A 22,963-nucleotide genomic window follows, 5' to 3' on the forward strand; every position below is an offset into this window, starting at 1 on the left:
GCAGAGGCAGCAGCTTTTGCCAGAGGGGAACTGGAATCCCCTGGTTGGGCCTGGGTTCTCCTGAGGTTTTTTTTCTCGATTAGAGTTTTGGGTTCCTCGCCACCGTTTGCATACTGTTTTTGCACTATCTGCCTGACCGGGGGGGCTGCTTTAGAATCTTAAAGTTTTACTTAATTAATATTGCATATAGGAATTTATAGTCTGTTATATTTGACCTGTGCTTCTCTCTCCTTTATCCTAAATGTGTGCTCTCACTGAGCGTGTGTGTGTGTGTGTAGTGTGTGTGTGTGTGTGTGTGTTGTGTGTGTGTGTGTGTGTGTGTGCGTGCGTGGGTGTGGTGGTGTGTGTGTGTGTGTGTGTGTGTGTGTGTGTGTGTGTGTGTGTGTGTTCGTTCGTTCACGACGTGACAGCTTCGTAAGCTAAACCAATGCAGTCTGAGCCGGAAAGAGAATTGAGTAGTTCACCTCCCGAGTCTTCGGGTTTGAGTCGTTCGTTCATCACGTGACAGCCCGTACGCTTAACCAATGCAGTCTGAGCCGGAAAGAGAATTGATTAGTTCACCTCCCGAGTCTTCGGGTTTGAGTCGTTCGTTCATCACGTGACAGCCCGTACGCTTAACCAATGCAGTCAGAGCCGGAAAGAGAATTGATTAGTTCACCTCCCGAGTCTTCGGGTTCGAACGAACGTTCGTCGTTCGTTCTTTTGTCACGTGACGTGACAGCTTTGGACAGAGAAATTAGTTAATTTACTAATTCCAGTACAGGACCCATAGAATGTTGCGCATGCGCGGCTGAACGAATCACTTCCCGAGACGACTCGTTCTTCCCGAGTCACAGTAAAGATTTGTTCAAAATGAACGAATCGTTCAAGAACGACACATCACTAGTTGGTACTTTGGCTTCTACTCTTAGAACTGTAAAATATTGCGCAACATACAATTGAGTGCAGTAAAGCCATTCTCATTGACGTATTCTGCTGTCAGACATTAAAACAAGTACATAGGCTAATAGTAATTAAACACGACTCATTAGTGCTGTTTGTTAAATGGTCACTTCCATGCATTGCCACATCGTATGACAAAATCAAAATCGTATGCTGACCACATACACATACATTAAAAGAGCGGTTATTTTACCAATATTAGTGCATTAGTCCCGCGCAGAGCACTCTGCGCGTCCGTCTGGCTGACAAATGCATATTTACAGAAGTATGTTCTTACTTCTTAAGTCTGAAAAGTGACAGGTTTTGGGAAAGGCTATTTTGCACTTACTGACAAGTCAACTGGGTATAGTAAATTGAATGCACTGTTTCTCCCTTCCTCTCACTCACTGCACAGAGCAGATGCAGAGAAAGACCTAAAAATGTATTTCATTTATCTTGCAGTGTAGTCCTACAGGGCTGAATGTATTTGGTTTTCTCTCTATCTCTACTGCTCATGTATTCTCCGCTGTGTTTGCGCGTGAGATGTGCCTCTGTAAATGGTCCGGGTGCTGGACCGCTCTTGCAGTTGACTTCCGCCTTATTTGTTCCAAAGACGTCACGTTATTATATTTAGTAACGTTTAAAAAAATGTGTGAATCGATTCGAATCGCTAGCAGATGTGCATATTCATATGTGAATCCATTTTTTCTCCCACCCCACATTTTTATTATATCCTGATATTGCTAACCAGCTATGAGTTTTTAATAATTTTAAATATTTGTGCTCATATTTTTTACAATCATGAACTCAACTCTGTTATGAAAATTGTAAAGAATATTTGAGATATTTCCTCTCATTTAAACCTGCTCTTGTTAGTTTGTGGCAACACCAGAAGAACAACAGCTCCTGCATTGTGTGAGTGCAAACTCATTTGCTTATTGTGTCAACACCATAATCTGTCAACACAGTAATGAATGACTGTTGTGATAATTCAATAGAAGGAGCTCAAAGACGGAAACGATTCTATATCTCAAATAAAGAATGTAGCTAAAAATAAACAGCATTCATTTTAATGAATAAATGGAATGTCAGGGATGTGTGTTCCCATATGAAAAAGTTTTATTAAAAACACATGTGACTTTTATATGTTCCAACAGAATATTGTAAGGGACATACATGTGATAAGAACCACATATACAAATTGCATGACATTAATGTATTGCAATCATACATGTCATATATGTCCTACATACAATTTAAGCCCTATAGTTTTTTTATAATGTAAAAACATAGGGAAATAATGCTAAGTTAATATGAATGTCCACCATATTTTAAAGACATGTATAACACATACAGGTGCATCTCAATAAATTAGAATGTCGTGGAAAAGATCATTTATTTCAGTAATTTAACTCAAATTGTGAAAGTCGTGTATTAAATAAATTCAATGCACACAGACTGAAGTAGTTTAAGTCTTTGGTTCTTTTAATTGTGATGATTTTGGCTCACATTTCACAAAAACCCACCAATTCACTATCTCAACAAATTAGAATACTTCATAAGACCAATAAAAAAACATTTTTAGTGAATTGTTGGCCTTCTGGAAAGTATGTTCATTTACTGTATATGTACTCAATTAATTATCAACTCACATAAGAGTTATATGAACGTGTTTTAAATTATAATCAATAAATTTAAATATACAATACAAATAAACACTTAGCAGCAAAAGATTTTCCCTCTAAAATCTTACCACTTTAAACTTTTTTTTATTTGGAGCGAGAGATACGAGGGGGGTGGCTCACTGCATCAGATATACGCCACTTTCTCACAGCTGATTGGTCCAGTTTTTTTTTGCGATCTCTAACCTAGAATAAAACCTGCTCCGGAGCAGGTTAACCGTGTAGCCTAAATCACCATGCTCAAAACCAATCCACCTTCTTGAGCCTGAAAACTCGGGAGTATGCTCAAACTACACGTGAACTGAAAACCCAAACCAGCTTCGTGATATAGGCCACTGGTTTCTTTGTTTCTCCTATTCTCCTCAGCCATTTTGCTGGGTGTTTTGCCACCCAGGGGAGAGTGTGCCAGGGCGTGTCCCGACATGTTCACTGGGAAAGTGACATCAATGCATATCCTCTATTAGTATAATGCTGTATTTCCCTCATGCCTTTGCTCTTATTAAGTGGAGTCCTAAGCCTATTGTCAATCAGAGTCATATAATGTACAATCATAGATTTTCAACCTTGGATAAAACACATTATTTATGTAAACCACACACAAAAACACACATTTAATTACACAATTATTTATTTGAGCTGTATTTAAGATACAGCTGGATATTTTATATATCAAGATTTTCCTTCCAAATACTACATCACCAGATTTCATTTTTAATTTTGATAATTTCTCTAAACATTATCTCAGAAGTTTAGTATATAGACAGTTCTATACTTAACCTACAGACATAAAACCTTCCAAAATGTCAAGTGATTTTTGTGCTTATCACCACCAGCAAAGTAAAACATAATTTTTTTTGAATATATTCAAGCCAACTTTCAACACCTCGGTTTTAACATATAAGATTCCTGTTGTAGAAACATATTTGACTCAAATTTGTTCACAAACAACTGGCCCACACTGTTCACAATTAATGTAAATACACGGTCTCACAATGTCATTGCTGTCAACTGCTCTTTCAAATCCTGTAGGAAAATGAACAGTCCTCATAAAGGTCAGTGAAATTTTGACAGTACATCCTCGAACCAGCTTCTGCACTGTACAATTTCCAAATTTACCAATTGCGTATAAGTGATGTTCATCATCACTGACGCAGAGAAAGTATGAAACCTTGAAAATACTCCCATCTTTCAATATCACAACAGAGTTGTTCCTTTTCTTTGTCTTTGTGTATGTTTGGCTATGAATGACCTCTCCATTGACAACTATTATTTTATAGTACCTGCCAACAGAGGTCCCGGGTAAATCTAAAAATGCATGCAATGCATTCACATCATTTTCAGACACCGGCCTAATCTTTGGCACTCCAAGTGCAGTCACCCTGTCATATTTAGCATAGTTCCTTACATGATGTTTACTGGAGGTCATTTCTGTGTAGAATGATTTCATTTCAGGTGAGACATCATTAGATGAGCAGACCTTAGCTATGCGTGGCAATGCTCGAGACCAAGCTACTCTTTTGCAAATCTGCTGAGGCACTGCATTACTGCTTTTAACTTGCTTGAGCAAGTAGCCATTATAGCTCTCAAACATGAAAGCAGACTGGGCCCAGAGAGGACCTAAATTCTCAACACTCTTAGTCAAATGCAGGATTGAATGCACATTGTAGGTCATCTGATCTTCACCATACAAAGACTGAACTGATTTAACATAAAGCTCTAGAGCCTGATGAGCATGGTCAATATCCTCTTGGCCAATGTCTGAACCTAGCAAAATGCTCACACCCTCCACAAGTAAAGCCCAGTGGCAAAGATACTTGTTTGGAAGTATCCCTTTCAGGACCGGCAAACTGTAATATAAAAGCCAGTTTTGCCATTCGTGAGCTTTCCAAAACTTTCGCTCAACAATAGACCGTGGGATTCTGGAAAAACTGCTTGGAGGCTTGATTGCTAAAAGATTTCCATCCACTCTTGCAGTATTCAAACCAATATACCATGGTTTACTGTAGCTTTTGGAATCAAACCATAAACTGGCTATTTGCCGGCAAACCCCTAGCAACACACAATGCATATAATCAGGGACCATGCCATTAATCAAGACAAAATTGGGCAAGTCAACAATTGGAGAAGGCCCTTTTATGCCCAAAATAGTATTTTCATTATTTTTGGCAATTTCACCTATTTGCACAGTTGTGTCATGATCTCTGAGGTCTGGCATCTCCTTCAAACAAGGATACACTCGCACAGTCCCTTTGCCTTTTCTCACTTGAACACCTGGATGAAGACAGTGCCCACACCCATACTCTCCATTAAACTGTTTAAAATTTTGCAGTAAAGGTCGTGCAACAGCATCACATATGGCACATAATGCATAGACCTTCACCGTTTTGATTGAGTGATCTACGGGATCCTGCCACTGAAGACCTGTTTGTCTAAGACTTTTACATTCTTCCACAAAAGGTTTGAGGAAGGTAGTCATTAATGGTTTAGATGACCCAAACCACAGGGCACATAGCAAGACATTTTTATCTCTTTCCTCTGGGGGTACTTCATTCACAGAGCATAGTAAGGGCCAGATGCTGAATTTAGAAGACTTGAAAACAGGCACTCCGTCACAATTAAATGACAGTGATAAGAAAGAATCGTCAACTGATTTCAGATATTTATATAACTTCCCATCATAAACATCTGTTATTCCACCTCTGCTTTGGTCATTGCAAATATTTGTAATAGGTTCGTTTTCCAAAAGAACTGTAAGTTGATCTCTCAAAGGCATACAAATAAAAAATTGACCCAACTCTAAACTTTGTCTCACAGTTTGGGTTGATGAGCAAATCTGACATTTCAATTCACTGTCCTTTGACACTGAAAGGCCAATGTAAGAGTTGCAAACACCACAATAATGATGGTATTCTGATTTGTCTACGAAAGCTTCAAATGCCTTCTCTAGCATGTACTTGCTACGTGGGATGCTTGCGGCATCACCACAACATAGCCTTAACAGCTTCAGCAGGTCCTCCATTAAAGCACCTGTTACATTGTGCTTCAGGGAAAATGCAAGGATGTTGAGCCAACTGGTATCTGTGACATGGTAATTTGAGGGACCTGAAGAGACATGGTTTGATTGGTTGGTATTCTGTAACAAATAAGAAAGAATCGAAATTTGAGTGATCATAAGCTAAGTGTGTACTAAAAAATGTGTTAAATTTTGATATTCCTCTTTTAAACTTATCAACAATACATTATGCTTTGTACTGATTTAAGCATCTGATGTCAAACTCAGTTATCTTTACACATTTAGAGACAATTGTTATACACATGTACGTAACACCATATTAACCAAAATTACATACAACATTCCTGATTTACATATGAGGTAGCTTTTGTATTTACCTGTACTTCTGATGAGGTCCCTTCTTCTGCAGTCTCTGGTGAATTTGACACAGGGCTGTCATCCTGAAAAGAACAGTACTTATATAATGTAAACTATCGATAGCAAATATAGCAATCAAAACATATAGAAACAAAATAAAATGGAAATAGGCCATGTTTACCTGTATTTCTTCAGATATAGGTTGCTGTGTCCTCAGCAGGATATTGACCTGGATGTGGGGACAAAAATAACTAATAAATGTGAAAGAGAATGTTAAGAAATACAGAATTAAGTATTTAGAGTTATTTCTTTTTTAAAGAAAGAAATCTTACATTAGTGTCTGGTGATTGTGACTGTTCTTTCCTTTCAGGGAGGCGTGCCTAAGTTTAAAAGAAGGCAATACATCAAATTCAAAAGAATAGTCTTTGGTAATCCTCAGTATGCAAATGTCTCACTGACAAATTAAGCACAGTAATTGTCCAGTAACTACCTTGAACCCCTGGATGAAGACAGTGTCCACACCCATACTCTCCATTAAACTGTTTAAAATTTTGCAGTAAAGGTCGTGCAACAGCATCACATATGGCACATAATGCTACCATGCCCACTTAAAAATGTTTTACCTGTTTTTCTATGGACTCGCTAGTGGTCTCTGGTTGTAATAGTATATTGTCCTAAAAGAGGGAAACAGCATTATGAGAAATAAAAAAACAACATACTATAGTTCTATATCAACAGTCATATTAACTTTACCTGGAGGCCTTTATCTGTGGGGGTGGATACTTTAGTCCTCTTTGGTGAGCGTGAAACATCATCCTAAAACAGGTCAAAAGTAAATAAACATTCTAGTCTATACAGTCTATACAGAATAGTCCCTTTAAAGGTGGATAAAGTTTTATTTCCTTTCAAAAGTTTATTTTTGAATTGTGCCTAAAAAATTAAAAGAAAAACTGTTTTATCACATCACATCACATAATGTGGGGACATTTACAATGTCCCCACATTATGTAACCTCACTATTCCTTTGTAAATGTCAGATTTATTTTCTGACTTAGAACTTACTTCATTAGTTGCATTTGGGAAATGATCCCCTTCCAATTCATGTAGATATTTTTCGATTTTCCTGTACAGGTCAGAAACAACTTGAAATTATGAAATTATAAGAGACAGCTTATATATATATATATATATATATATATATATATGAAGAGTTTGGTTCCTAAATGAGATAACTAATAATGTTCAAAAATCAAGTTTTTTTAATTGTGCATTCCAGTTAATATTAATCAAACTGCATTTGGTTTCTTTTGATTTAAGCCATAATAACTCTAAAAAATACCGCTAACTAACACAATAAAACACAAAAAAACATGACAAAAAATAAACTTTTTAAACAATTTTTTTTAAAAACGGATTTATCTAATTTTGGAACCAAACTCTTCATATATACATATATATACACATGCATGCCTACATACATATATATTTATATACATATCAAATAATTTATACAATCTGACGAATAAAATAACATTTCACTTTACCTTTTTTTCCACCTGGTCTGAGTACGTTGAGGAATCTTTCTTTCTTCTCCTTGGCAATTGTGAAAGCAATATAACTTTCGTTTCGGCATGTGTTCTTCGTATTTTAAAAGTAGTCTATTTTCTGAACAACACATACAGTACCAACATTTAGGCAAGTGAAAAACGTTAAGTACATGAAAACAAATATAAAATACGCTGATTGGCTGATGTTTGAATTGCTTCGCGGGATCCAATGAAATCGCAGATCACTGGCTCATTGGGACAGAAGAGCGGTAAAACGGGACGTTGCTTTTCAACAATTCTTCGGTAACGCTGACAGATTGCTTAAACGTGGATCTCTTCAGTAACATCACCAGAAACCTAAGGTAAAGCGAATTTCCACTTGTATGATTGTTCAGGCAACGGTGTTGATTCAAGTTTGTGCATTTAGCAATTCATAAGTGTGTTTGTTCTGTTAATGCTAGCCAGATAACAGTTGCAGTATTTAACTTTCGAACCCTTGATTCTTGTATTTAAATTACGTTGGATTAATGTATTTTTAGCTTATGTTATGTAAGCGGTAATGAGAGGCTGTACTTCGCGTCGTGCTGTCAGCATGCGGCGCAACAATGTTGTAGCAGGGTGTTTTATTTATTTACAACAATGCACTAGCCTATATTTCTATGTGTTATGTTTATTGTATTATGGAGCTCTAAATAATCAGAACCAGAATCAAAAACGTTTTTTTGTATTTGGTAAGTTAATTGGTATTATTAACTAATTGAGTATAAATGTATATATTTATAATAAATATAGCCAATATGTTGGCTTTTATTTTTAGAATATTATAGGGCTACATGAGGCACTAAACTGTTGCTTCATGTTCGTCACTAATCAATGGTCTTCCACAAGCTTGGCAGCTAACTTGCATGCAGCTAGCTGCCCCAAAAAATACCTGTAACGTTATGTCTGTGTGAGACTGTGTGTGTCTAGCACTATTACTGTGTCTAGTTATTACAAAGCAAAAATGATGCACATGGCACTACAGTCAGACAGACACCAAAATGTGAACTAAATCACACAAATTGACCTAAAGCCATACTCTTTTACTCCCCTAGGTGTGATGAGTAAGTTTGCAGTGGTTCAGTGGGTCAGTGGAGAGGATGCTGGGATGTATAGCGAGGTGAAGACCGATGCTATACGTAAATATGATGACAGGAAGATAGATGACGAAGGATACCCGCAAACTGACTATTCAGCCACTGTGGAATGGCAGAAAGGAAGGAAGCCTAAACATGGCTGGCCAGTGTACACTGCCTCTATCAAGTTTGTGAGCAGTAAGTAGACCTATCTAATGCATTTTTACAATGTCACGTCCAGTAAGAAATGTGAAGCTAGTGTGATGTGTGAAGTAGTGTGATGTGTGAAGCTGTTATGGAAGTTGTGTAACTACAGTTGCACGATAATATGTACAACAAAGAAGTGCACTACATTTAAAATATTATTTACATTACTGTTAAGTGCTTTAATCATATATCTTCTCCTACTTTTAACTGCTTTTCAGACAATCGATTTCATACTAGTGCTAAGATTAAGGAATTCCTGCGGTTGGAGTCTGATGAAAGGGATGAACCACTGTCTAAGAAAAGGGCCTCAGTCCCTCCACCAAGATATACAGATTCTGATGAAACTGATGTTGACAATACACCGGTAAGACTATTTGTATTCCACTGTCACTGAATGAATTTCATGCTTGTATTCACACAGCATTAACTTAAAGGAGTAGTTAACCCCCAAAATTAACGTTTTGTCATAATTTACTCATTCTCTTGACATTTCAAACCTGTATGACTGTATTCTTTCTTCTGCAGAACACAAAAGAAGATATTTTGAAGAATGTTGATTTCGGAAAAAAAACATTGGTCCCCTTTCACTGTTATTGTATGGACTCAAAACCAATGCAAGCCAAAGGGGACCAACAGTTTTCTGTTATCAACATTCTTGAAAATATATTCTCTTGTGTTTTGCAGAAGAAAGAAAACCATACAGAGTAAATGATGACAGATTTTTTTATTTTGGAGTACTTTTATGTACTGAGTGACATAATGACACTTTTTAAATATCTGTAGATTAAAAAAAAAAATCGCTGGTATTTTTAAAACGATCTATTGATATTAACATATTAATATAATTCAAAAGGTTTTGCAAGGGAAGTGTACAAGGCAAGAAAACAAAGTAACCTGCTTGTTTTTTCACCTGACTGTCCAAAATTGTATGGCATGTCCTTTGAGATCTTTCACCCTCCCTTCCCCCTCATGTAACATCCTATACTGTACAGTCATTTTATGTCAGTCTGTTTACATTTATAGTACATAATAAGTGCATTATCACTTTCATCTCTTGTTTCCTTGACAGACCCAAAGGAAAAGGACAATGATTCCCAAACCACAGAAAAATGTTGCACAAATGATTGTAGATAAGTATCAAGCTACATCCTCGACAGAGACTCAGAAGAGGCTGAGAGAAATGGAGGAGGAAAATGAAAGATTGAGAAATGACAACAAAAAATTAAGAACAATGCTCATTAGAGGCATGTATTACAGTTATTTTACTTGTGTTGTAAGCTATCAAACTGTTGTGGTTTACATTTTTTCTACCGTCTTTGCAATTCAGACTTTTAAATTATTGTAGAACTACTTTTTTTTGTCAATACTTATATTTAACTTGGTATGTAAAATTGAGACAAGTTTTTAACAATTGGTAATTATACAAATTTTTTGTTGCATTATTATTGCATTATTATCAAGTATATGACAAGAAACCTGTATATTTGGTTAGTTGGGCAGGTACCTAAATATGTATGTGTTTAATTTTTTTTGTTGTTGCTAGAGCTACCAAATCTGATTAATGATGTGAAGATGGCCCTGAAGTCTCAGTGTTCATCAACTTCGTTAGTCAGCTCTGACTTGGAAGGTGGAAAGGGTTTGAGTATTACAGAGCCCTCTCCACCGAAAGCAACATCCACAGAACAAGTACCATACTAGTTCATCTAATCAAATTAAGACTGCACTTTTCAATGCATTTGGAAATCATTAGCCATTGGCAACACACATAATAATTTTATTTTCCTACTCTTCCTAAAAACAGGTGGAAATTTCTCATGGATCTAATGTATTCGTTGACAGACTGGCTTGGGCTGTGGCCCAGAATGCGAACTCCGCCTCCAGTTTTGTGAGAACACTCATAACGGCAGTGTTCCCAATTGATGTGCTCCTTGTAAGCAATCTTCGAGGAACATCCAGAGATTCTGGGCTGCAACGGCAGGCTCTTGACAAAACGAAAGTGGATGCCATCTACAGTAAGTTTCAAATCTGTTCAGAGTATTCTAATTGTGTAAAGTATATTTGATCCATATTATAATGTTGCATTGTGTGGTATTATTTATTATTATTGTTAGGGGCCCATAGAACCATAGGAATGTTATGAAATTTAACACACATATAGAGCTTGCCAGTGTGGATTTGAGGCTGTATCTTCACCAAATATATGTGTTTTGTTATGAAACTCAGTATGTATCGTTAGGACCATATTTTGAGTCCCTCATGTTAATTTGACCACAGCCCACCTATTGGTCAGAACTTAAAAGCACTTTAATTGTGGTTTAAAAGCTTTTCTCAATGTTTTTTTAACAGCTTAAAAACACATAAATGATGTTCACATTTTTTGTGCCTTTGGTGTTCTTGACCAAGTAACTGCAGCTATAATTATAACTAATATTATAAACAAAGTGATCCACCGGGAGTAAATTTAGATACATTTTCTTGCTCAGGGCCACAATAGTGGCAATCCTTATGAAATTAACAACTTTCTGGGGTTACAGTTGGAAGCCCAGATCCCTAAACATTAGACCATGTGGATGTTGATTTGTCTAACATGATGTTTTGATGTTGACTGTCAGTCATCTTGCTTCCTATCAACAGCAATTTTTTGCCTTTTGTCTCATAGGAGCAACGTTGCAAAAGTGGCCTCATGTGGTGCCCTCCAGCATTGGTGCAGCAATCAATGCCAAACTTACTGAAATTCGAGGGAAGAAGAAAACACAAAAACATCCAGAAACCTTAATGCTCTTTGATTAATGATGAAAATTACCATGTTGAAGGTATTTAGTTGTTGTTGTTTTTTCCTATGCAAAGTTCAGTTCTGCTATCAAGTTGAAATTCTGAATTACACAAATTGAGTATAATTTGATTGTATATCACTTTGTTGGAATAAAACTGTTCCCATTGCAAATTTGTGTAAGTCATTGACTGAAATCATGTATGATTAGTATGTGCAGAGGCATTGTAATTTTGACTGAATCATGTATGATAATTATATGTAGAGATATAGTAATATTATTACTATAATATGAGGAATAAGGTAGAAACATATGAAGCTCGAAGAGCAGGCACCATTTCCCTATTAAAAACATTAAATTTGTATGAAATACATATAAACAAATAACACAAAAAGTACATGAATCCTATATTAATTTAATTTGTCTTGTATATGATTGATTATAAGAACTCTAAATGATTTGTATATAAATATTATGCTTTTTTACCAAAATCCTATACCCTTGCATACTGTTGTCATGCAAAACTCATATAAGACTTTTTACAGCATTATATATGACCCCCAAAAAAACTGCAGGTTGTATGTGTGCTTTTTAGTACGAAAGTGGCCATAATCAGTCTGATTTTGTAAAGGACATGTATTGGACATACATAAAACACAGTAGGTAATTCTGACTTGATTTAAGTAAGGAAGATATATGGTTGCTGTATATGAAACATACAGGTTTTTTTTATATGGGTCTAGTACAATGAAAGAGTTTGAAATGGTCTGAGAGATTTGAAGGAGATCTGATGCACGATGTGTGTGTGTTTGTTTGTTTGTTCCTCCTCTTCTCTTGTGGATTTTCCACATCATAAAACATTCCTGTAATATTATTCATTAACTGAACACAAACCAGGAACTTTCATTATTATTTCCACATGGGTGACCGGCGTCAGAACCGCTGAAACTCCAGACAGAGTGACCCCGTCCAGATCATGATCACAGCTACTTCCTGTTGCTGTTAATAACAGACTCAGACTGTGTCATGTGACCTCAAGGTCAGAACCAGACGTCTGGAGACACTTCATTTGTTTGTTATTCATACAAAATCACACTGAAAATAAGACCCCTGTGAATCAATCGAATCTCTTCACTTCAGGCTCCTTTGGTTCAGTGTCAGTAACACAACACAAGATTTTGTTGTGATGATTCTGTCTGTGGCTTTCAGATGCAACGTCTGAAACGAAGCATTTGTGAATTAGAAAACTGCCTGTATATTCTGAAGTAAGTGAACGTCCGAGTGTTTGAGAAATGAGAAGTAAGAAAGCTCCAGACAGGAGGAGGAGTTTGTGAGGGAACCAGCACAACAGGTCCTGTAATTTTACTTCAGCGTGATTGTGTGGAGACCGTAGAGCGCGTAATACCGAGACAATAGAAGATCGAGAACACAGACGCCTCACTGAGACACATTACAGCACACAGACGGACAGAGCAACGTAAGTCTGGAATATTTACAGCTAAAGATCTTTACTGTACACTGTGTTGACTTTACTTCAAATATGTGTGCAACATTTGTGCATCATAGTTTTTAAGTAAACTAATGTTCATATAGCATAGTGAAGTATATGATTGTAACATAACTAATAGTATTGAAATAATTGATGACTGATTTGATGTCAGTGATTGAATGATTTTCCACAGAAGCACACAAGTGTGGTAAGAAATACGATGGGTAGAACAGGGTCTATGCTAACCAAAGCAAACACCAATCACCTGAGCGATAACTTCACAGAAAACAAAACAACATCAGTAATACTCAATACATCTTACATTTCGTTATACATCTTATTAATAAATGCCCCAAAAGTTCTTATTATTTAAAAAAAGCATGAATAATCCAACTTTTTAGGCGCTAGGGATCGTGGGTATTCCTACCAGCATTTGTACTGATAATATTAAGTTCATTGCACTGGAAATGTATGTTAGGTTTACTTAATTTTAACTGCAGTTTGCAAAACTCAAATGTTTCTATTCACTTTATGCATCTTTATACGTTTGAGCTTTTCTTGTCATTGTTATTTTTGTGTTGCATAAACAAAGGATTTTAAGTTAAGTCTCCAGACTTCTGATAACACCTAGAATAACTAAATACTATTCCAGGGTCAGACACACTCTCCCAATTTAAATCTAGATTAAAGACACATCTTTTCAGCCAAGCATTCACTTAATGCATAATATCCTAAATAAACCACCGGGAGACTGCATTTATTAGATATTATTTACTAGAATAATCTTGATTGTTCTATAAACACCATGCGCTGTGCTGTGTTTGACCTTTTTTGTGTTTTTCTTATTTTCTCCTGTAAAGCTGCTTTGGAACAATGCACATTGTAAAAAGCGCTATATCAATAAAATTGAATTGAATTAAGTAAAAAAAGTTATAAATGTGTATATTTTTAAGTAGAAGCTACTGAACAAAATACAATATGGTTGTTGAGACAACTAATCCCTTTTTAGAGTGTATGTTTCTAACATGTTTGTGACATTGAGAGGTGCTTCTGTTAATTTACAACTCAAGACTTTAGATTAACTTGAGAGTGAAGAGAGTGAAGGTCAAACACTCACAGTCAAAACCTTCTGATGACATGTTTGATTTCTCATGACAGCCGTGGCTCTGTTTTCCAGTGTTAGGAATCATGAGCGGTGAAATACGCCGAGTGGTGTCCAAAGACGGCCACAATAACGTAAAGATCGACAACGTGGAGGGCATGATAAAGCTCTTCTTACACGACATCTGGACCACCGTGGTGGACATGAAATGGCGCTATAAGATCACCCTGTTCGCCTCCACTTTTGTCATGACGTGGTTCACCTTCGGACTCGTCTTCTACCTCATCGGCCTGAGGAACGGCGACTTCGCCGCGGACCCGTCGTCCAATCACACGGCGTGCGTGATGAATGTGGAGACGCTGACGGGCGCCTATTTGTTTTCTCTGGAGACCCAGACCACCATCGGCTACGGCTTCCGTCACGTGTCAGAGGAATGTCCGCTCGCCATACTGGCGCTGGTGGTTCAGCTGGTCGTCACAGGACTGGCGGAGATCTTCGTGACCGGCGCCTTTTTGGCCAAGCTGGCGCGGCCTAAGAAGCGCGCGGAGAGCATAAAGTTCAGCCGGTCGGCGGTGGTGTGCGAGCGTCAGGGGAAACGGTGTCTGATGGTGCGAGTTGCCAACATGAGGAAAAGCCTGTTGATTCAGTGTCAGCTCTCGGGCAAACTGCTGTCGCCCTATGTCACCCGAGAGGGCGAGAAGACCCTCATCCGTCAGGCCGCCTTAGACTTTCACCTGGACTCCAGCGACGAATGCCCCTTTCTTCTCATGCCTCTCACCTTCTGTCACGTGCTGGACGCCAGAAGCCCGCTGGCCGCTCTCACGGCCGACGACCTGCCCACGTGTCAGTTTGAGCTGCTGGTCACTCTGAACGGAACCATGGAGTCCACCGCCGCCACCTGTCAGAGCCGAACGTCCTACGTGCCGCAGGAGATCCTGTGGGGGTACGAGTTCAAAGCCGTGCTCTTCAACACACCCGCCGGGAAGCTGGTCGCCGACTTAAGCTTCTTCGATGAAGTCCAGAGGTGCGGCGAGCCGCCGGCGCTCCTGGACGACACCGAGAAACTTCAGCTGGAGGAGGAATACAGACGACATTCTGAAGCTGATCTCAGATCAACTGAATAATATTCTGTGATAAATGCTTTGGCAGAATTCATGAGTTACTCTGAAGATCTTCAGTACCTAAAAATCAACTTCTACTCTGTTGTGTCATTTCATGTGTTTCTCCTTCAATAAATACACGAGTTACATTTGTGTTTCTCACTGCAGAGAAAGAAAGAAAGACATGAAATCACTTCAGACCGTGTTGTGGAAACACAGAAGAACGCTCTGAACATACACACGTGTGCGTACGTGTTGGGGCAACAAACTGCCGCTGCTCTCAGTTTAGGAATGAAACAATACGAGTGTTGGGTGACACAAAGCCAGAAGAACCAGTCTTTGAAAATATTTTTTTATTATAATGATTCAGTAGAAAACCATATAATTTATTTGGAGTATATGATGTCTCAGAGCATCAGATTCTCTCTGAACGGAGACCATACTGTATCAACACATGTAAACAATATAGAGCTTCATTCAAAGACCATGACCACACTTCACTTCATCTTCTATCAAATGTCTTTGGCCGGCTGAGATCAACTCGGAAATGTTTAAGTTATATATCTGTTATAGAAAAGAAATATAAAACAGAATTGTTTACTCTAACAAACGCACAGCGTTCGCGACTCAAAACATAATATTATTATTAATAATAACACAATCAGGTATTCATGGACGCTGTTTTCTGTAAGGCACTGATTTATAAAAATCAACCTCCATCTTTAAAGATTAGAAGTCTTAAAAAACGACACTTCCAGTTTATCTACAGAACAAAAGAAAGACGCAGAAATCCCGTTTTACACACAACATAATACTGATAGATATAAAAGTCATTCTCATATTCACTGACTGTCTCACCTCACACATCTCTCTCTCTCTCTCTCTCTCTCTCTCTCTGTGTTTAGTAAAATAAGTCAGTTTAATGCATTAAACATATAGATTATTCAGTAACTGGTCATGCATTTAAGCGTTTCCTCTGGTAATTATTAGCCTTTTGTACACACGTTATATTGTTGTCTTTCACCTCAGTCTGTCAGACCTTCATTCAGAATCCTGTTTACTGGTCAACTGTGTGACACTATGAGCTTCATCGCTGCAGTTTTTCTGTTTCTCTTAGATTAAGACAGGACGAGTAAGTAGTTTTTACAAATATGCCTCACAAGAAGCATTACTGGTGTCATCAATGACACTGATATATTTTAGGCTTTGTGTCAGGTTGGTTTGACATTTCTTTTAAACCCTGGCCAGGAAACCGCCCCTAAAATTTGGGAAGGAACGCATTATGTCTAACGTTTAGTAGTAGGAGCCCATGTGTGCGGGGGGGTGGCGGGGGGTGGGGTATATGCCCGGCGTGGGGGAGATCCAGTAAGGGCTCGGGGCGGCAAAGACAGCGGAGGAGGCGACGGGCATCGTCTGAGGAGACATGAAGTTGATCTTCTGAGGGTGGTATGAGCTGATGTAGGGCAGATCCGCCGGGTATTTATAGACAGGCGACTCCGGACGGTGGGGCTGCAGGGCCTGCGCGATGCTGTGGAAGTCAAACTTGTAAGCGTAGCGTTTGCCATGCACCTTGGTCATGATGTTTTTGTCGTAGTAGTAGCGCAGAGCTCGACTCAACTTGTCATAGTTCATGTTGGGTTTGCTTTTCCTCGCGCCCCAGCGGCGGGCCACCTCGTCCGGGTCGGTCATCTTAAACTCTCCGTTGGTGCCCTCCCATGTGATGCAGGACGAGTTTGAGCTGTCGGACAGAAGCTCCAGGAGGAACTGCCACAACTGGATCTGACCAGAACCTGACACACACACATTTAAAGACTCATTCTTTATTTAGATTTAGTGTTTCAGATGCTTTTTAAACACTACTAAAAGTCTTTACTTCTAGTCTTAACTCTTATTGACTGAAAGTCAATCATTTCAAAAACATTCTTATCAAATAAGTGTTATGTAGTTTAGTTTAGTTTTTTGTTTGTTGTGCTGCTGGTTGTTACCTGGATTGGCCAATCTGCTGCTAGTGGGTCCAAAAATCTGATACAGATCTACAGACACATGACACAACAAGTGTTTATACAAACTCAGAAATATTGTGTGAGATGTTTCAGTTGTGTGTGTGTGTGTGTGTGTGTGCGTGTGTGTGTGTGTGTGTGTGTGTGTGTGTCTGACCTAGCTGGCCTCTGTGCTCTTCAGCTTTGGTCATAGCAGCAGCAGAACTCTGAGAAACTGAACAAATACAAAGCACACAATGAGCAGATTACACTATAACTGTGTGTGTGTGTGTGTGTGTGTGTGTGTGTGTGTGTGTGTGTGTGTGTGTGTGTGTGTGTGTGTCAGTGTGTGCGTGTCAGTGTGTACATGCATACGTGTGTATGTCAGTGTGTGCGTGCATGTGTGTGTGTGTGTCAGTGTGTGCGTGCATATGTGTGTGTGTCAGTGTGTGCGTACGTATGTGTGTGTGTGTGTCTGCGTGTGTCAGTGTGTGCGTACGTATGTGTGTGTGTGTGTCTGCATGTGTCAGTGTGTGCGTGCATGCATATGTGTGTGTGTGTGTGTGTGTGTGTCAGTGTGTGTGTGTGTTCATGTTTCATGTTTTTATATCCCAATGGGGACCTAAACCTGAATGCACACCAACACATGGTGTGTGTGCGTGCGTGCGTGTGAGGCTAACCTTTAGATGCAGATAGTATTTGGGGCCACACAGAGCGGCGGACAGCATCATAACTGAAGTCTGTGAGATAAGAGCACAGCATGATGATGATTTATAAAACACTGAATGTACAGCTCACTGAGTGTCCACTAGAGGGTGTGAGTGTGTGCAATATGTACTGTGTGTGTGTGTGTGTGTGCGTGTGTGTGTGTGTGTGTGTGTGTGTGTGTGTGTGTGTGTGTGTGTGTGATTACAGAAATAATGTCTAAATGAATCCAAGAGTCATAAACATTTCAAATGTGTTTTTCTCTAAACGTCTGCTGTCTGACCTGCTCTGCTTTGACATCTGGGAGCGTCTGACGGATAAATGGAGACGTTTGGGAAAATAAAACTCGCTCCTCCTGAAGACGAACACACACACGACATGTGATGTAAGAGTGTTATACAGCTCAGCATCAGTCAGAGAGAGTGAGTGCGCGCCTGTGTGTAAGCTGTGAGGGGCGGGGCAGAGCAGCAGGGGGCGTGGCTGCTTACCTGTATTGCGCGCATGCATTAACCGTGGAGAGTTTTGCAAGGCTTTGTCAACATCATCTGAGGTCAAGTGAGGAAGAGGAGCTGAGAAAGAAAACATCCAGTGACAAAACTGATCAAACTCACTCTTCCATGAGCAGACAGACAGACACACAGTGTGTGTGTTCCTTTGATTCTCATTAGATTGTTAATGTCTGTAATACAATGACAATCATGTCAACAATGTCAACAGAAGAAAGAAAGATAAAGTGACTTTGTGATTTTTGTACCCAATTGTGTTATGAATGATTCATGTACATGAATGATGTAAATGTCAGATGATGTTATGAATGAGAGTTCAGAGGTCAGTGGATGTTATTTTGACAGCGGTATGTAGCTCAAAAATGATGCAAACAAAACCTTGTAGTGAGAAATGACGGAGAATGACAGAGAAGGGAGGTAAGAATGAGTCGGTGCTGGCGCTGCGTGCTGATTGGCCGTCACTCACTCTCTCTGAGGTAGTGCAGGTGAGAGAGAAGAACATCAGCCGTGTAGATGCCGGTGAGATGCTGAAGCTCCTCTCTGCTCATCTTACACAACTGCTTCCCATCAACGCTGTGAAACAGACACACGTTCACGTCTGGAAGAGAATATTCCTTCACGGCCCAATCCAACCACTGCTGCACGTGATCTGTGGACCACACGCTGGGATCTGCACGCACACACATGATCACCTGAATCCTGCAGATTGATCTGACTTTACATGACAGATGGACTGGTTACAGTGTGTGTGTGTGTTACCTGCAGGTATAATAACTCTGCGTTCATTGGTGCTCATGGGTGGCACATGTTTGTCCTCCATGTAGTTATTGAAGGTCACTGGAACATTTGCACCAGAAGAGACTTTTCCTTTACCTACATTACAATCTGCAGAACTTCTGCACACACACACACACACACATGTACACACACGTTGGGTTTCCATGTTTTATGGGGACATTCCATAGACGCAATGGTTTTTATACTGTACAAACTGTATATCATATTCCCTAACCCTAACAATCACACACAACTGTCTGCTCTTTTACATTTACACAAAAGTTCATTCTGTATGATTTATAAGCTTGTTTCCTCATGGGGACCAAACAATGTCCCCATACCGTAGGGTTTACCCTTCCCACACACACACGCGCACACACACACACGCTCACACGCACACACACACATCATCTGTGAGTCCCTGTGGTTTCACACACACAACACTATAGGACAGATATTCTTCAATTAAATATCTAAACGTTATATTTCACTCTTTATTCTTCACTTGAATCAATATTTCATGTTGTGTAACAGTGAGATCCGACAGTAAATCATTTCATTTAAAACACACACAACACACACGTCAAGTTCATTTCTGAAGTCAGTCGAGAGGACACAGATGTGAGAGTCTGGCACACGTGTACTCAACACAACATCTACATCTTAAACTTGTTACGCAGGTTTCTGGGGTTTTCTTGATGTGAAATCTCTCTCATGTTGGGGTTTTTAAGAGCATTTCAGACTTTATCATATTTGTTTTATTACAGAGACTTCTGTCACACTACACTGATGTTAATATCTGTGATTATTGCTGTTATCTTAATATTTCACATATAACCATTTTGTAAATAAATCAGCGGGTCAGTCATTTTACATGGTTACTCTCTGTCTCTTTTCATTTAGATTCATTGACAAAACAACACAAAATTACAGTGGCTTGCAAAAGTATTCATCCCCCTTCATTTTATTCACATTTTGTTATGCTGCTGCCTTATCTTAAACTACTTTAAATGATTATTTTTTACATTAATCTACACTCCATGCACAATAATGACAAAACAAAAAACTGATTTTTGACAGCTTTGCAAATTCATTAAAAATAAAAAACAAAAATAAGTACATTGCATAAGTATTCATACCCTTTTCTGGGACACTTGAAATGTATCTCAGAAGCATTAGTTTTGCTTGTTGATGTTTATACACTTCGAGTGGAGTTAACCTGTGCCAAATTCAATTGAATAAGTATGATTTGGAGCGGCACATACCCCTCTATAAAGGGTGCAACAGCTGAAAATGTGTATCAAAGTAAAAACCAAGACATGAGGTCAAAAGAACTGCCAGTAGAGCTCTGAGACAGGATTGTATCAAGGCACAGATCTGGGGAAGACTTCTGAAAACAATCTGCTGTATTGAAGGTTCACAGAAGCATGTAGCCTCCATTTATCCTCAGTGAAAGAGGTTTGGAACCACCAGATCTCTTACTTGAGCTGACCTCCTGTCCAAACTGAGCCATCGATGGAGAAGGGTCTTGGTTAGAGCGGTGACCAAGAAGCTGATGATTACTCTGGTTGAGCTCCATGATCATATATGGAGATGGGAGAAACTTACAGAAGGACAAACATCACTGCAACACTCCACCAATCTGGGCTTTATGGCTCAGTGGCCAGACTCAAGCCTTTGCTCAGTGAAGACACATGGAAACTTGAAATATGCAAAAACATACTTCAACGAATCTTTCAAACTGTCAGAAACAAGATATTCTGGTCTGATGAATCTCAGATTCATGCATCATGTCTGGAGAAAAACAAGCACTGCTCAACACCTGTACAATACCGTCTTAACAGTAAAGTGTAGTGGAAACAGCATCATGATGTGGGGGTGTTTTTCAGCTTCAGGGACTGTACACAAAATACGGAGATAATGATCATGAAAACCTAGCCCAGAACATTCAGAACCTCGGACAGGGCAGAAGGTTCATTCTCCAACATGACAATGATCCTAAGCACACAACTGAAACAATGCAAGAGTGGCTTATGGACAACTCTGTCTATGTCCTTGAGTGGCCCAGCTAGTGCTTGAACCCAACTGAACATCTCTGTAGAAACCTGAAAATGTCTGTCTACTGATGATCTCCATCCAACCTGACAGAGTTTGAGAGGATCTGAGGAGAAGAATGACAGAAAATTGCCAAATGCAGATGTGTAAAGCTTTTCACATCATACCCAAAAAGATTTGAGTCTGTAAAGGCACTTTAACCATTTTCTGAGTTGAGGGTATGAATACTTATGCAATGTATTTTTTTTTGTTTTTATTTTTAATGAATTTGCAAAGCTGTCAAAAATCAGTTTTTTGTTTTGTCATTATTGTGCATGGAGTGTAGATTAATGTAAAAAAACAATCATTTAAAGTAGTTTAAGATAAGGCAGCAGCGTGTGAATAAAATGAAGGGGGATGAATACTTTTGCAAGCCACTGTATATATGAATTAGTGTGACAGCATTATTTATATATTTGTTTTAACAGAAGAAATCATGAAGGTTGTAACTGAAAAGCTGATATTGCCTGAACTAAAATGAACCTTAATGAGTCAACTTGAGATATTTTCTCTAAATGTGTGTTTGGAGAGAAGTGACAGTGTGAATCTCTCCAACACATCTCTATCTGAAATAAATCACTGCAGAATTCAACACATGTTTGATGGTGGACAGCCGCCATACTGCCACATGTGCTGAAGAATCAAACCTGTCTGACCCCAGAGGTATTCCGACACATCTGAATATGTGCATTAAATATAAAATATCAAATAATTAAATACAGCACAGTGACAATACAATGCATTGTGACAATTTGTGTTTGTCTGACATTAGTGCATCGTGTGTGTGTGTCAAGACTGACTCGCACACAACAGCACTTCATTTTGAGAATTTGTGTGCTGATGTTATGATGTGATGTGACTCACCTGGAGCCGTTCACCTGCGCCGCTCCTGCACCGTACTCCATCTTCACCGTGACACGTCCAGTGGGCGGAGCTGACCAATCCTGCCGCTGAACTCTTGGACTGATGAATTCACTGGACGCCGTCATCTCCGTCTTACCTTCAGACTCTCTGTATGTGCACTCATATAAAGACTGATCCTCACTCACCACTGACAGCGCCTCCTACAGGACACACACACACACACACACACACACACACACACACACACACACACACACGTTACTCTTCTAAAGGAATGTTTTAAACGAACACCTGATAAATACGTCAATAATAATAGCCTAATAATCAGTGTTGAGAGTAACAGAAATACGGTGCGGGAGGAAAAGGAAATGATGTGGGAACTGATAAATGTGCAGATGTAACTGAGAGGAGCGTACACAAGACAAACAGAAGAATAAATCTCTGTGTTTTAATGCTGAACATTCTCCTGACAGCTGATGGAAAACAATGACATCAAACATAACTCACACACACTGAGAGAGAATGAGAGAGAGAGAGACAGAGACAGAGAGACACAGAGAGAGAGAGACAGAGAGACACAGAGAGAGAGAGAGACAGAGAGAGAGAGAGAGAGAGAGAGAGAGAGAGAGAGAGAGAGAGAGAGAGAGAGAGAGAGAGAGAGAGAGAGAGAGAGAGAGAGAGAGAGAGAGAGAGAGAGAGAGAGAGAGAGAGACAGAGAGAGAGAGAGAGAGAGA

General features: G+C 39.1%; 3 protein-coding genes across 10 annotated transcripts in view; 2 read left to right on the forward strand and 1 right to left on the reverse strand.

Annotated features, from left to right (window-relative positions):
* The first annotated feature begins 8,418 nt into the window (after positions 1–8,418).
* LOC130550627 (uncharacterized) lies at positions 8,419–10,187 on the forward strand. Its single transcript, XM_057328141.1, has 3 exons — positions 8,419–8,833; positions 9,061–9,206; positions 9,912–10,187. Exons 1-3 carry the CDS (start codon positions 8,620–8,622, stop codon positions 10,185–10,187), a joined length of 636 nt encoding a protein of 211 aa, XP_057184124.1. The 5' UTR covers positions 8,419–8,619.
* Positions 10,188–12,830: 2,643 nt separating this feature from the next.
* Positions 12,831–15,458, forward strand: kcnj15 (potassium inwardly rectifying channel subfamily J member 15). 2 transcript variants are annotated; one of them, XM_057328140.1, is made up of 2 exons: positions 12,831–13,090; positions 14,261–15,458. In XM_057328140.1, exon 2 carries the CDS (start codon positions 14,291–14,293, stop codon positions 15,326–15,328), a length of 1,038 nt encoding a protein of 345 aa, XP_057184123.1. In that variant the 5' UTR covers positions 12,831–13,090; positions 14,261–14,290; the 3' UTR covers positions 15,329–15,458. The 2 variants fall into 2 exon arrangements, with proteins under 2 accessions (XP_057184123.1, XP_057184122.1); XM_057328139.1 differs by having other exon boundaries at positions 12,843–13,090; positions 14,280–15,456.
* Positions 15,459–16,594: 1,136 nt separating this feature from the next.
* The window catches only part of erg (ETS transcription factor ERG), a 31,067-nt gene continuing 24,698 nt past the window's right edge, over positions 16,595–22,963 (reverse strand). For 5 of the 7 annotated variants that reach the window (XM_057328131.1, XM_057328137.1, XM_057328138.1 and 2 more), the window contains 9 exons: positions 22,230–22,429; positions 19,254–19,390; positions 18,961–19,164; positions 18,477–18,557; positions 18,272–18,343; positions 17,964–18,023; positions 17,462–17,518; positions 17,290–17,337; positions 16,595–17,094 (listed from right to left, as the gene is read on the reverse strand). In XM_057328131.1, coding sequence (XP_057184114.1) covers positions 16,598–17,094; positions 17,290–17,337; positions 17,462–17,518; positions 17,964–18,023; positions 18,272–18,343; positions 18,477–18,557; positions 18,961–19,164; positions 19,254–19,390; positions 22,230–22,429 — 1,356 coding nt within the window. In that variant the 3' untranslated portion in view covers positions 16,595–16,597. The remainder of the gene's footprint in view (positions 17,095–17,289; positions 17,338–17,461; positions 17,519–17,963; positions 18,024–18,271; positions 18,344–18,476; positions 18,558–18,960; positions 19,165–19,253; positions 19,391–22,229; positions 22,430–22,963) is intronic. The other 2 variants (XM_057328134.1, XM_057328135.1) reach the window with 1 other exon arrangement.

This window comes from Triplophysa rosa, unplaced genomic scaffold (assembly GCF_024868665.1).
Source record: "Triplophysa rosa unplaced genomic scaffold, Trosa_1v2 scaffold375_ERROPOS116118+, whole genome shotgun sequence".
Classification (NCBI taxonomy): domain Eukaryota; kingdom Metazoa; phylum Chordata; class Actinopteri; order Cypriniformes; family Nemacheilidae; genus Triplophysa; species Triplophysa rosa.

Bases quoted from the DNA above. Each gene is read 5' to 3' on its own strand.
- kcnj15 (XM_057328140.1), top strand. From the start codon at position 14,291: ATGAGCGGTGAAATACGCCGAGTGGTGTCCAAAGACGGCCACAATAAC.
- LOC130550627 (XM_057328141.1), top strand. From the start codon at position 8,620: ATGAGTAAGTTTGCAGTGGTTCAGTGGGTCAGTGGAGAGGATGCTGGG. The intron at 8,834-9,060 runs GTAAGTAGACCT...ACTGCTTTTCAG, and splicing joins CTCTATCAAGTTTGTGAGCA to ACAATCGATTTCATACTAGT. The intron at 9,207-9,911 runs GTAAGACTATTT...TTTCCTTGACAG, and splicing joins CTGATGTTGACAATACACCG to ACCCAAAGGAAAAGGACAAT.